This window comes from Palaemon carinicauda, chromosome 16 (genome assembly GCF_036898095.1).
Source record: "Palaemon carinicauda isolate YSFRI2023 chromosome 16, ASM3689809v2, whole genome shotgun sequence".
NCBI classification, from domain to species: Eukaryota; Metazoa; Arthropoda; class Malacostraca; order Decapoda; family Palaemonidae; genus Palaemon; species Palaemon carinicauda.
In genome coordinates this window covers 129,052,248-129,064,295 of record NC_090740.1, presented here as the reverse complement: position 1 = coordinate 129,064,295, position 12,048 = coordinate 129,052,248, and the positions used below count along the sequence as shown (strand labels likewise).

Below are 12,048 nucleotides of genomic sequence, written 5' to 3'. Positions count from 1 at the left end.
TGACGATGGCCATTAGTATTTTGTTAATATTTTATCTCCCAGTGTTGATAATGTATACTATGAACTTGTGCCTGTACTTGTAATGGGTTCTTTGGCCATGGCCACTGTGCTACCAGAGCCAGATCCAATCTCAGTACCCTCAGGTGATGGTGCTGGTGATGGTGCTCAAGGCTCTCCTCCTCCTTCCGTACATCCTTCGAAGGGGGAAGTGAATCCTTCGGTCTCGACTGCTGCTCAGCTTCCTTCTGAGGGAAGTGTTTTGACGGAGACTCCCCTTCGGAGGACCGATGGTCCCGACGATCTCCCCCGAGGCCGCCTCCTCCGTAAGGCTCACCGCCCTCTACGCCGCAAGGGCCTCCCTTCCCCTTACAGGGGGACTAAGAGGCGCCTTTTTGGGTCTTTGTCCTCCGGGGGGGACTCTCCTCGTCAGCCTCAACCGACTGTTCCGCCCTCCTTGAACCTCTCACCATCTCCTGCCGGATCTTCGCCTTCTGGAGAACTCGTCACCCGACGGGCAACGGTCCCTTCGGGGCTAAGGGATTCTTCCCTTACGCGAGCAGTGCTAGCGCACAAGCGCTCTCCTGCTCGCCAGCGCTCACCTGCTCGCCAGCGATCTCCTGCTCGTCGACGATCTCCTGCTCGCCAAGACTCTCCTGCTCGCCGACGCTCACCTGCTCGTCGGCTCTCTCCTGATGTTCGCCCCCCTCGCCAGCGCTCTCCTGCTCGTCAGCTCTCTTCCGAGCGTCAGCGCTCATTTGAGGACCATCGCCCTGCGGTCTCTGACCACCCTTTAGTTCCTGCTGAACTCCCTGCTCACCATCCGCCTGGTCCTGTGGCTACGCAACATCGTGCTGCGCGTGTGTCAGAAACACATGTTCGCCAACGCGCCAGCGATCTTCCCGTTCCTGCTCGTGAACGCGCCGCGCCACCTGTCCTCTCACAGGACACGCGTCGACCTTCTGCTCACCAGCGATCACCAGCTCGCCAGCGATCACCTACACGCCAGCGATTACCTCCTCGCCAGCGTTCACCTGCTTGCCAGCGCGCACAGGCGATCTTAGTATCGCCTATTCAACAGCGACAACTAGCGCGCCGACGTTCGCCAACGCTCCTGAAGGAACATGGTTCGCCAGCTTCTAGCTCGCCATCGCGCGATCGCCCGCCTGCAAGTGCTGCTCGCCATCGCGCGATCGCCCGCCTGCAAATGCTGCTCGCCATCGCTCGCCATTGCACGATCGCCCTCCTGCGCATGCTGCTCGCCATCGCACAACCCTGAACGATCGCCCTCCTGCGGATGCTGATCACCATCGCACCCTATCACGCGATCATTCACCTACGCATGCTGCTCGCCATCGCTTACCATTACGCGGTCATTCACCTGCGCATGCTGCTCACCATCGCACACCAGTGCGTCGACATACCAGATCGCGCCATCGCCAACTTGAGCGACTGCACTCACCAGCTCGTCATCGATCGCCTGTGGATCTACATCACCTGCGATCTTCCTCACCTACGCGGGAGCACGATCCCTCGCCGTCGCGCCAACGCTTATGTTCGTCGCCTCGGACACGTGTTCATTTACCTGCCCACCCTCGCGCCCACTCGCCTGCGCGACCGCTCGCCTGTGCGCCTGCGCGATCGCTCGCCCACGCTCCCGCATGCGATCATCGTTCGCGGCGAATTCCACAGCCGGTGGTAGCAGCAGGGACGCGTGCTCCTAGACGGCACTCGGGATCACCTCCATCCAAGCACAGGTTGGTAGTGCAGGACGAAGACAGGTCAGTACAGCATTCTTCCCCACCTTCTTTTCAGGCAGGTACCGTCGTGTCCACTCCAAAGGATCGCCCGATCCCTTTCACTTTAGCGAGGATTTCGGACTCTGTGTCCTTGGAGCAGCAGACTTGGTTTGGTCCGCTGGCACGGGCGTTAGTGAGGGTTATGAAACCAGCACTCGCCGGCCAGGGTAACAAACCAGCGGCTGTCTCTCCTATGCTGAAGAGAAAGAGAGGAGTGGACTTCGTGGTGACTTCCCCCAGGGCGAAGTTGGTTCCCAAGAGGTCGGTCTCGAAGGTCCCTTCTCCTGCACGAGTGCTCTCTCCTTCTCCCGTGGACAAGGCCTTTCCGTCCTCAGGCGAGTCCAGTGGGGCGGTAGTCTTCCCCTCGGCACCAGGGGGGGAGACTTCGCTTCAGGCAGGAGAATCGTCTCGTGAGGAAGGGGCCCCTCGAACCTCGTTGTTGGGATCCTGTATCCCTGCCAGGAGGGAACCCAAGGATTCCAAGACCATCCCTAAATCCTCTGCAGGGATTCGTCAGGAACCCACGACTACCCAGGGGAATGTCCACGTATCACCCCAGGAAGAGATTCCTCGGGCAGGAGACTTAGCTGCCAGCCCGCAGGGAGGAGAACAGCAAGAGTCCGAACATGCCTTCTGGCAGGTCCTAAGCCTGATAAGGCAACTTAACAGACTTACGGATCCAGTCATCCCCCCCCCCCATGAAGGCAAAGACACGATTCTGGATGAAGTGTTTGATGTTCGGAAGGCCCCTAAGACCAGTGCAGCTCTGCCCTGGTCTCGGAGGCTGAAGAGTGCCAGGGCTAGGGCCAACGCTCAGCTCGCACTTCTTGCCTCCTCCAGTCGTTCACTGCCGGGAACAAGCTCATCCCTCCTCCTCGCCTTCAGCAGAGGAGGTATTTCGAGATCCTGGGTGAGCACAACCTCGCTCTTCCTCTCCATCACTCTGTGGAGGAGCTGGCGAAGGGAGTTCCCCTGGAGAAACTCTCTGCCCGGCAGGTGTCGTTCTCGGCGGCAGAGATCCTTAACCACGAGAAGGTCGCTAAGTGTGCCATGCAGGCCACTTCGTGGCTGGACTTCTGGTTAGGATCTCTGGGCATCCTATTGCGATCGGAGGACTTGTCCAAGGAGACCAATAGGAAGGCCCTAGAGATCTTGCTCTCGGGCACCCGCTCCATCGAGTTTTTGGCGCACCAGGTTACCACCCTGTGGGCCAACTCGGTGTTGAAGCGGCGCGATGCTGTGTCCGAGAGATTCCATCCGAAGGTCCCCGCTGTAGATGTGTGTAGGCTCCGACATGCTTCCCTTCTGGGGGAGAGCCTGTCTGAGCCTCAAGACTTGGAGCGAACGGCTGAGAGGTGGAGGAAATCCAGCACGGACTCCCTCCTCCACAGGGCCCTTACAACTCGGCCCTATAAGCCTCCAGCCCCTCCACAACAGCAGCAACAGCCTCGTAAGGCTCCCAAACAGGCACCGGCAGCTAAGAAAGTGGTGTCTAAGCCCCAGCCCTTTCCAGCCAAGGTCAAGAGGGGCGGTAAGTCCTCCAGGGGAGACAAGACTTCTAGGGGTGGCGGCAGCGGCCGCAAGCCCTAGGGGTGGCAGTCCCCCTGCGTGTCCACCTGTGGGGGGATGCCTTCAGCGTTGCGTCCGCAGGTGGCAGCAATACGGGGCCGATGCTTGGACTGTCTTAGTGATCGGCCAAGGTTATCGCGTCCCGTTCACGTCATCTCAACCTCCCCTGACAGCGAATCCAGTGCCGTTGAGCTCCTATGCCATGGGATCGGCAAAGGGGCTGGCCCTTCAGGCCGAAGTCGAGACCATGTTCGAGAAGGGTGCTCTCCAGGGCGAAGTCGAGACCATGTTCGAGAAGGGTGCTCTCCAGGAGGTCGTGGACGGCTCTCCAGGCTTCTTCAGTCGACTCTTTCTAGTAAAGAAGGCTACTGGAGGCTGGAGACCCGTCATCGATCTCTCGGCTCTGAACAGGTTTGTCAAACAAACCCGGTTCAGCATGGAGACAGCAGACACGGTCAGACTTGCGGTGAGACCACAAGACTTCATGTGTACACTGGATCTAAAGGACGCGTACTTCCAGATCCCAATCCATCCGTCTTCCAGGAAGTTCCTGAGATTCTGCCTAGACAACAAGATCTACCAGTTCAAGGTGCTGTGTTTCGGTCTCTCCACAGCTCCTCAGGTGTTCACCAGTGTTCACCCTGATTTCAACTTGGGCGCACAGGAATGGCATTCGTCTCCTTCGTTACCTAGACGATTGCGTGATCCTAGCAGACTCGGAGTCGACCCTTCTTCGGCACCGAGACAGGCTTCTAGATCTTTGCCAGTATCTGGGGATCGTGGTAAACCTCGAGAAGTCCTCTCTGCAGCCGTCCCAACGACTGGTTTATCTAGGCATGCTAATAGACACCAATCTCCACAAAGCCTTTCCATCAGACGACCGGATAGCAAGGCTGAGGAGGGTGGCGGAAACTTTCCTCAGGCGAAAAGAACTCCCCGCCCAATCGTGGTTGCGTCTCTTAGGCCACCTATCCTCCCTGGCCCGTCTGGTTCCAAACAGCCGCCTCAGGATGAGATCCTTTCAATGGCGGCTCAAGTCCCGGTGGAATCAAGGATCCGATTCCCCGGACATTCTGATCCCAATAGGGTCTCTGGAACAGACGGACTTGCGGTGGTGGCTGGCCGACGAGAACCTGCGGAAGGGAGTGAGTCTTCTCGTCCTCCCCCCGGAATTGACTCTGTTTTCAGACGCGTCAAAAGAAGGGTGGGGGCGCACGTTCTGAACCAGAGGGCCTCAGGCCTTTGGTCAGAATCAGAAAAGTGCCTACACATCAACCTGCTAGAATTGAAGGCCGTCTTTCTGGCCCTTCAGCAGTTCCAACAGTTCCTGGCGGGTCACTCCGTGGTGGTGATGAGCGACAACACCACGGTAGTGGCTTATATAAACAAGCAGCGAGGCACTTTTTCGCAACAGCTATCCCATCTTGCAGTAGAGACTCTGAGGTGGACCGAAACCCACTCGATAACACTATCAGCTCGCTTCATTCCTGGCAAGAGGAATGTGCTCGCCGACAGTCTGAGCAGGGCTTCGCAGATAGTGAGTACCGAGTGGTCTTTGGATCCTCAGATAGCCAACAAAGTCCTGACTTTGTGGGGTTCCCCGACGGTGGACTTGTTCGTGACAGCCTTGAACTTCAAGCTGCCCCTGTACTGCTCACCAGTCCCGGACCCCAAGGCACTCTGGCAAGATGCTTTCCAGCAACGGTGGGACAACATCGACGTGTACGCCTTCCCACCATTCTGTCTGATGAGAAGGGTGCTCAACAGGACCAGACTATCGGTCAACTGTTCCATGACTCTAGTAGCTCCGCTATGGCATCACGCGGAATGGTTTCCGGACCTTCTGCAACTCCTGACGGAACTCCCAAGGGAGCTTCCTCCACGACACGAGCTTCTCAGACAACCCCACTCTGGCGTCCCTCACAGGGCCGTGGCCTCGCTTCGGCTTCACGCCTGGAGACTATCCAGCGTCTCCTCGCGGAGAGAGGCTTTTCGCAACAGGTTGCGGAGAGAATGTCTCGGCACCTGCGAAGGTCCTCTGAGGGAGTCTACCAAGCAAAGTGGAAAGTCTTTTGTGGTTGGTGTCGTGGAAGGGGTATCTCTCCACTCGATGCCACTATTCCAGCAATAGCGGACTTCCTCGTGTATCTGCGAGAAGAAATGCGCCTTTCTGTCTCGGCAGTGAAAGGCTATCGCTCAGCCTTAAGCTTGGCCTTCAGATTGAAGGGCGTGGATATTTCTTCATCGCTAGAACTCTCTTTACTCATACGTAGCTATGAGCTTACCTGCCCCCAGTCGGAAGTGAGACCCCCTCCTTGGAACGTGGTTCGAGTCCTCAGGTCTCTCAAGAGACCTCCCTACGAGCCATTACGCCAGGCCTCCGATCGCCACCTGTCTTGGAAGACGGCTTTCCTACTCGCCTTGGCCTCGGCCAAGCGAGTTAGTGAACTTCATGGTCTCTCGTACGACATCGCCCATTCAAGGGGATGGGGGGAGGTAACGTTCAGGTTCGTCCCTGAGTTTGTGGCCAAGACTCAGAATCCTGGAGTGCCGGATCCTCGGTTCGACTCTTTCAGGATCGCGAGTCTCCGTTCTGTAACAAACGACCCAGACCAGCTGCTACTATGCCCAGTGAGGTGTCTGAGGTACTACTTGAAGAGAACGGCTGCAGTCCGTCCTCATGTGCGAGCTTTGTTTTTGAGCACAGGCAGGACAAAGAGGAGAGTCACCAGGAACACCATCTCAGCCTGGATTCGAAGGGTTATCCACCATGCCCTGAATCCTGACCCTCCTCCGTCACGTCACCCTCGGGCCCACGATGTCAGGGGTATTGCTACATCCCTGGCCTTCAAGAGAAACTTCTCTGTGACGCAGGTACTTCAAGCTGGGGTCTGGAAGCGTCAAACGACCTTCACAGCCCACTACCTGCAAGACGTGACCCACAGGAGCCTTGATACGTTCTCTATCGGCCCTGTGGTGGCTGCACAACAGCTGGTCTAACCTCAGGCTCCTTTTTGGACAAGTAGCAGTAGGTTGAGGGCGTTGTTACCCGGTCTTAGTCTGCGTGAATGAAAGAGTATGTCTGACCCTTACTTCTTTCTTCATTCTCCCCTCTCTGGGGGAAGCAGCATCCTGGTCCTCGCATAGCTGACCTCGACCTCTGCAGGTAACCCATGCTTCTTTGTGCTCCTAGTATTAAGCTTAATACTGTTGCGTCTCCCATACCCTGACGAGGTGGTATGGGGAACGTCCTATCCTAGAATTCCTACCTGAAGGTCTCAAGGTCAACTTCATAGGACGATTCACACTCTCCTCCTCACACTGCTTATGTAGGCCACTCGTTCCTAGCGATGCTAGGAACCTGTGAGGTACAGGGGCTCCCTCTCTCTAGTGCTGCTCACTGAGGGATCGAACCCCCGGGCAAGCCAAAGTCAGTAAGGCTGGGGACTTTCCACCCTTCCCAAGGGGTAAGTCACCCTTTGTAAATAGCATGGTTTGTATTTCGGTTACGGAACAAATGACAAATTCGAAGATAATTTGTATTTTTCCTAACCATACAAACCTTAGCTATTTACACATATGTGCCCGCCATCCCTGACCCCCAAGTCAAGTCCTACCTCTAAGTGAAGTGAAGCAAGTCACCGGTGTGTGGAGGGGGGAGGGGTAGCAAACTACACTTCCCCACCCCCCGCTAACTAGCGCGGGGGTAATTAACCCTCGTTAAAAACTATTGGCTCGTCATTTCAGCTGCGCTAAAAGTAAACCCTTTGTAAATAGCTAAGGTTTGTATGGTTAGGAAAAATGCAAATTATCTTCGAATTTGTCATGTTTTCATTATGATCAAGTTAGTATCGTTCCTATTTTCTACCACCATTTGATATAATGTAGTTTAAGAATTTTTAAATGAGAAAAAGAATAAAAAGAGAACAGAACATTATAGGTTTTTTGAGTTGGTATACCATCAAAAGAAGAGCCAAGTTAAAGATGGTTTTTCTTTTTCATATTCTGTATTTTGAAGAGTAATCATGATTTATGTTGTTTATCACTTATCCTCTCCCAGGAAATATTGATTCAACCTTCACTACTCTGAGGTAAGATTCATGAAAATAAGCAGGATTTTAAAACTAAAATCAAATGTTTCTATACGTACCTTAAAACGAAAAATTGTCTCCATCCCTCCGACCCACTCTGGTTAAGGTAGTACGCTAAGATAGTTACACGACTTCATTAATCTGAGTTGTTGGTTTTTGGAGAGAGAACCTCATGTTTTAACTCCCCTCTTGGTACATGGCAGGTGGGTGCCAGGGTAGCAATCCCTCTGCATTGAGAGAAAACATTTTATCAGTTATTAAGGTTGTCAAATTAGTCATTGCTGTGCAAATATCCTTTTCTGATCTATAAGGACAAAAATAATTGATTTTAGTTTTAAAAAATTACCCATTATTTTTTTTTAGTGTAACTAAAGGAAATTCATATGTAATGAATGGTATTATTTTAATATTTTCAGGCAGCATATGGATTTTGTCCTCACCATGTAAGCCATTTTCTGGGCATGGATGTTCATGATACACCGCTTATTCCAAGAAATCGTAAACTTTCACCAGGAATGGTTGTTACAGTTGAACCAGGTACGTTGGATTAGAAAAGAGTGGTATTTATTTAATACACCAAGTAAGTTGAAATAACTTGTATGCAAAATGAGAATTCAAGTTTAATTCTAAATCATTTTAATTGATTTCAAGAAATTGCTACCATATTTCAATATTAGTATTTTTTCAATATTAAACTTACCCGATAATCATGTAGCTGTCAACTCCGTTGCCCGACAGAATTCTATGGAGGGATACGCCAGCTATCACAATACTAGAAGGGGGTGTATTTACCAGCGCCACCTGTGGCCAGGTACTCAAGTACTTCTTGTTGACACCTCCTCAATTATTCCTCTGTCGTGCTTCCGGCAAGACGTTCTGGGATACGCTTATGTTCTTGGAGTATTTTCACGACTTTGGTGAAGTATTTCTCTTTGATTTCGGCTGTCGCTTTACTGGAAACTTCTATATTAGCTTAGTTAGCTTTTGGAATTAATTTGATTAATTATGGTGACGAGAGAGTATGAACTCTCGTTCACCTTTCAATGGCCGACCCTTCCCTTAGACGGAAGTGTTGGTGTCTAAGAGTTTAGACTCTCTTTCTTAATTTTGCTTAACAAAAGTTATAGATTTATTTTATATCTCTCCGCCTCTTATAGGCCTCTTCGATTAACTTCCTTTTATTATAAACTCATTAAAATTAATTTTTATATTTGTTTATATTCGACCTTCCTAATAATAGGCGGTCTTTTACCGAAGTTAATAAACTTTGAGCCCGTCATTTCGGTTTTACCTGTTAACATATTATGCTATTTCCGCCACAGAGTTTGAAAGAATTTCTTTGACAGTCTCGTACTGTTTTCAAAGTTGAACTAACGTTTTGTTTTGTCTCTGCAGTTGTTGACGTTCAGAACGTTCAACTTGCACTCTATCGTTACGATAGAGAAAGAATGTTCACGGTTTCACGTTGCAGTAAGATTAACCGTGTCTAGCGTTTTGTTCATTCTTTCTTAACTTAATGGTTTTGATCCTAATAAAGGAACTTTTCAGTTTTTTCCTTTAACAATAATATGTTTTAACGATATATATGATTGGGCTCTTCTCTCAGGTTCTAAGTCAAGAGAGAGAGAGAGAGAGAGAGATAGAGACGGAGGGAGAAAGAGGATAAACGTTTCATTCAAGCCTGCCAGGCGTACGAGTAACGTCTTTATCGTTTTTGCTCTTCTCCCTAGTCTCTTTAGGGGAAGAAACTAAACGTTTCTAGAGTGATCTAGTGTTTAGTCTCTTTCCAGCCACTGAATTATCTTTCATTAGATTTTTCTGTTACATTGTAATTCTGTTTTCGCAATTACTAACTTTGAGAAAGGATAGAATTGCGTATTTCAGGTACAAACCACTTAAAGTTTCGAGTTCAGTGAAATAAGTGCAAACAGAAATCAAAGTGATAAGTGATTAGTGCGTGAGGGTACTTTTGTGCGCGCCAGTCGTCCTCCCAGTCCGGGACCTCTTGCAAGCTCCCAAGCCCAGGGGAGAAGCAATGTCGAAGGGCATAAGGGTTCAGCAGGCCTTGATCGGCGCACAGAAGTATCCTCGGTGGTTGTGGGCGTGTCTTACCGAGACCGTCACTCCCACCCGCAGACGATTGAGCCCTTATTTTGCTCGTCTGCAGAAGAGATTAGGGGAGAAAATAAAGGCAGAGTAACGCTGGTCTCAGGTCTCAAGACCTCTTAAACGTTAAGTCCAGACCTATGCCAGACGTACGAAGTTAAGTTCACAACCCGAATGCAGTCATTGGGTTAGCTCTGACTCTCCTCAGTCATCAGTTGATTACACTCCGCCTAAGAGGAGTAAGGTTCTGCCACAACAGATCTCTGCTGTTAAGGCTTTACCTCAGCAGAACTTAGTGTCTGCCGACCCCAAGTTGACTCTACTGCAGTCCATACAGTCACAACTTTCGGTCTTGATGCGTGAGTGTCGGGCTGAGAGTGTTGCGCCTCCGCCTCCACCTACACTCCCCCCCGCCTATGATCGCTCCGCCTGATCTCAGTACCACCTGCCAGGCGTACGATGTTGTGAACTCTACTACAGTCCATGCAAGCACAGCTTTCGGACTTGATGCGTGAGTGTCGGGCTGAGAGTGTTGCTCCTCCGCCTCCGCCTTCACTCCCTCCACCTACACTCGCTCCGCCTGATCACAGTACCATCTGCCAGGCGTACGATGTTGTGGACTCTACTACAGTCCATGCAAGCACAGCTTTCGGACTTGATGCGTGAGTGTCGGGCTGAGAGTGTTGCTCCTCCGCCTCCGCCTACACTCCCTCCACCTACACTCGCTCCGCGCAGTTCCACCTGCCAGGCGTACGTTGTTGAGCCACGTACTGAGTTTGCTGTTCCCTGTGGTGTTCAGCCTCCGCCTTCCTTAAGGCAACCTTTACATTGGGATCAGGAGGATTATACCTCTCTTCCTCCGCCTCCACTTGCTGCTCCACCAGTGATGCAACACTCGGTTGAGGTACAACAACCTCTCCCGTCCATGAGTCAGTCTCCTCAGCTCTCGCTGCAGCGAGCTCAACCCTCCACAAGGCAAGCACCACAACACCTTAGCCTTGCGCCTCAGGAGCCTCAGCTTGCGAGACATTTACCTTGTTCTGCGCAGCCTCTTCCTCATCGCGCTCCGCTCACACCACAGGAACTGGAACTTGCTACTCCGCTTCCGCCAACCGCTCAGCAAGCGCAACCCTTGGGTTCAACCACTCATGCTAGGAGTCAGCCTCCTCCACCCATGCGCCTTCCTTCTGCTTGTCTTTTATTCAGCCTTTGCAGACTGAGCCTCAGGTGTTCCCTCAACGGAGTCTTGAAGAGGAAACCACAACTATTGTTGTTCCAGCTCGTTCTGACTCTGCTGTTCAGCATACCTTACATTTTCATTCCATGGTTTAAACCCCATGCAAGCATGCATAAAGCACTCTAGCACTGGTCATGGAATTTCTGAGAAATGTTAAACGCCATGCACACGCTCTGCTTTCCTTACAGCAGGCTCTGCTTACAGCAGGCTCTGCTTACTACATGCTCAGCATACAGCATGCTCTGCATTCAGCATGCTCTGCATACAACATGCTCTGCATACAGCATGCTCTGCATTCAGCATGCTCTGCATACAACATGCTCTACATACAGCATGCTCTGCATTCAGCATACTCTGCTTACATCATGCTCTGCATACCTTACCGCATACTTCTCAACACATCTTGGGTTGTTGCCAACTCACTAGACTGTCAAGCAGTTTCATAACGTTGCCTTCTAGTCTGCTGCTTTTGCACCAGTGAACCCTCACTCAGAGAACTTAGCTTTTCTAGGATAAGGTCCCTGTAGATGAGAAAGTTCTTTTCTCCCTCCTTCTGATATTCCCTTGAGGACTCTAGCATTTGGAGGGAGCCTTTAGCTGCATAACCTCTTATGGACTTTTATTTAAGCATAACATGCTTACAGGGAAGGTAATGGTTCCACTTCAGCCGCTAATCCCGTCTGTTACCACACCTGCTCCCATAGACCTTGAGCTGTGTTGCATGACATGCAGTCCAAGCTTAGTCCTTGTTAGAGGATTTTTTGTTTACGGAGTCAATGTGTCACGGGAAGACGTTCAACAACCAACAGAAGTGACTTGTTGTGACGCAGTGCGGCAACCTCAGCAACCCGTTAAGGAGTTGTCTGTACGACCCAGACAGTCTAGACAGATTCGGGTTGTCACTGTACTTCCTCGCTTGCCCATGATTGACAGTTTACAGACTGTGCAGCAGTATCATGATCTTGTGTCCGGCTCCGTCAGACGACTGGCTTTTAAGAGCTCCCACAAGTCGTCGCTGTCTGGAGATTTTCAAATGGACTATGGATCTGACCAAGGAACTGGGCCTCCTGGTCAATTTTGAGGAGTCTCAGCTCGTTCCATCCCAGACCATTGTCTCCTTGGGTATGGATCTTCAGAGTAGAGCTTTTCGGACTTGTCCGTCGGCCCCAAGGATCTTCCAAGCCCTAGAATGCATCCAGAGCATGCTGAGAAGGAACCGATGCTTAGTCAGGCAGCGGATGAGTCTAAC

General features: G+C 51.4%; 1 protein-coding gene across 1 annotated transcript in view; it reads left to right on the top strand.

The window, feature by feature from the left end:
- LOC137655874 (xaa-Pro aminopeptidase 3-like) overlaps nucleotides 1–12,048 on the top strand; it is a 59,643-nt gene that overhangs the window by 34,774 nt on the left and 12,821 nt on the right. The window contains exon 6 of the mRNA XM_068390082.1: nucleotides 7,873–7,993. Within this exon, the coding sequence (XP_068246183.1) occupies nucleotides 7,873–7,993 (121 nt within the window). The remainder of the gene's footprint in view (nucleotides 1–7,872; nucleotides 7,994–12,048) is intronic.